Source organism: Olea europaea, unplaced genomic scaffold, assembly GCF_002742605.1.
Source record: "Olea europaea var. sylvestris unplaced genomic scaffold, O_europaea_v1 scaffold2329, whole genome shotgun sequence".
Taxonomy (NCBI): Eukaryota; Viridiplantae; Streptophyta; class Magnoliopsida; order Lamiales; family Oleaceae; genus Olea; species Olea europaea.
The window spans coordinates 89936-92232 of NW_019241397.1; the positions used below are offsets into that span (position 1 = coordinate 89936).

The window sequence follows — 2297 nt, forward strand, 5'->3', positions numbered from 1 at the left end:
ACAACTTTGGAAGAGCATCGATTGGCTCAAGTATCAGAAAGGAAGCATTATACACAAGAATTCTTAAAATTTTGATGTTTAACCATTACCTGTTGAGATTCAAAGTTTTACTGTTTCTTCAGAAAATGATTGGCTGAAAACTATATATATAAACCATCATCATTCCTTGTATTGGACAATATTAAGGAAGAAAACAAGTTAAATTCAAAATTCAGGAATTGTATATCGTCTAGAAAAAAAAAAAAACAGTTTTATACTTTAACGTTACAAGTTTTCAAAACAACTTTGTCAATAGGCAGTGTATCAATAGGGAAAGCACAATCTACACTTTTTCCTGGTTGTTTTTCGGCCAACAGACCACAGGGCTGTGGGCTAACTCGACTCGAAGTTCCTGCAATGTCAGTGCAGTTCCATGGCTGCAGTTTCGATTTCTTAGTATGAGCCAGATCGATGGTCACATTAGAAATGCAAATCCCGGTAAAGGGATCGCCCTTTATTCCCACGAGATTACCGGCTATGCTAACATTCTGTCCAACCATGTCTCTGTAGTTTATATTCTGAATTACAGGAAGTGCTTTTGGATCAAAACCCAAATCAGGGTGTGAATTATAATTACCAGCCATCCAGAAAGCATATTTCATGGTATACATTTTGAAATTCTTGATATATATGTCTTTTACGTAAGCTCCTCGTCCAGGGGCCGTCTTGATTCGAATGCCGGATTGCGAGTTTATGGCGATTATATCCTCTGCTCGAACGTCTTGGATTCCACCGGACATTTCACTGCCAAGGGCAATGACAGCACTGTCTGGTGAAATGCAAGTTAACCTTTTGATACTAAGATGTTGTGTGGGCATTCCGAACCTAATTCCATATTCGTCCCAGCCGCTTTTTACTGCGATACAGTCGTCACCCGAAACTATATAGCTATCTCGTATACGAGTATTGGTGCAAGAATCTGCAGCACAGCAATCAAAATATCAGGCTTAGTATACCAATGTTTCTTTTTGTTAATCAAAACTTCAAACTTCTTTGCACCTGGATTAATCCCGTCTGTGTTTGGAACATCGACCGGAGCAATAATCGTCAGCCCTTCGACGATGACGTCCTTGCAGTAAACAGGATGGACGTGCCACGACGGAGAGTTTAACATGGTTAGATTGGATATCTGGACCTGATTTGAGTACATGATTTCTATAAGGTAAGGCCTTGTATTGTTAAGCTTATTGGCTTTGAATTTTTTCCACCAGATACTACCCTGCCCATCAATTGTTCCATTACCTCCTGAAAAATACTCGAAACAAAATGGGATTGGATAATTAACGTGCTATCTATTTTACCAAAATGTCATCAAAGTTTCAAATTATTCTACCTGTAATAACGACATCTGTCAGTTTCGTTCCAGTAATGAGACTGGCAAATCTCTTCCCGGCTGCATCTCTTCCTCTTCCATAAGATGGCAATGGATCAATTAGCGGATAGTCCGCTTCATTCTATTCGACAAATAAAAGGTCGATCAATTGTCAAGAAGATAAGTGAACAGTATAATAAGGCGATCGAGGGATACCTGTGATGCAAGAATAACAGCCTCCTTGTGTATATAAAGAGTGAATTGGCTAATGAGATTGAACGATCCCGTTAGCCATTTCCCAGGTGGCACGATAAGCTGGGCACCACCGTCTGCCGCCACCTTGCTCAGATTGGCCATGGCGGCTTTAAAAGCTGCGGTATTTAAGGTTTTCCCATCTCCTTTACCACCAAAATCAGTCAAAACTGCAATGTGCTTCCTACAATTTATTGCAGAGAATTGGACAGATTCTGCATATTTCAGACACAGCAATCCCAATATAAAACAGATCAAAAATTTCCCCATAACCTGTCAAAAACACAAATCATCAAATCATAAGTCACGGAATGAAATCAAAAACCATTCTTTTTCAATCTGACAATCTCTTACGTAAAATAAAAACCGACAAACTAAAACCTTATTCCAATATAATGGAGGACAGCCCTATGAATCGTTTAAGATTTGACAAATATTTACGCTGAAATGAATTGAATGAAAGAGAAATGCCGATTCTTCCGGTGCAAAACTTACCCAAGAACTTAATTTGTCGGTTCAGTCAATTGATGAATGAGATTTTGATAGCGTGAGAGGCATTGGTTTATATAGGAAAAAATAAATATATCAAACCATAATCTCGAGAAAATCCTATGAAAATTACAGAAATATTAATGGTAAATTAATAATTTGCATGCCATTGACAAAAAAAGAAAAAATGTTATGGTGTCAGAGA

General features: G+C 38.1%; 1 protein-coding gene across 1 annotated transcript; it reads right to left on the reverse strand.

Annotated features, from left to right (window-relative positions):
- Positions 1-203: 203 nt before the first annotated feature.
- On the reverse strand, positions 204-2067 carry LOC111381541 (probable polygalacturonase). The gene is made up of 4 exons (XM_023005330.1): positions 1568-2067; positions 1373-1493; positions 1039-1284; positions 204-958 (listed from the first exon to the last, which is right to left on the reverse strand). Exons 1-4 carry the CDS (start codon positions 1871-1873, stop codon positions 252-254), a joined length of 1380 nt encoding a protein of 459 aa, XP_022861098.1. The 5' UTR covers positions 1874-2067; the 3' UTR covers positions 204-251.
- Between the last annotated feature and the right edge of the window lie 230 nt (positions 2068-2297).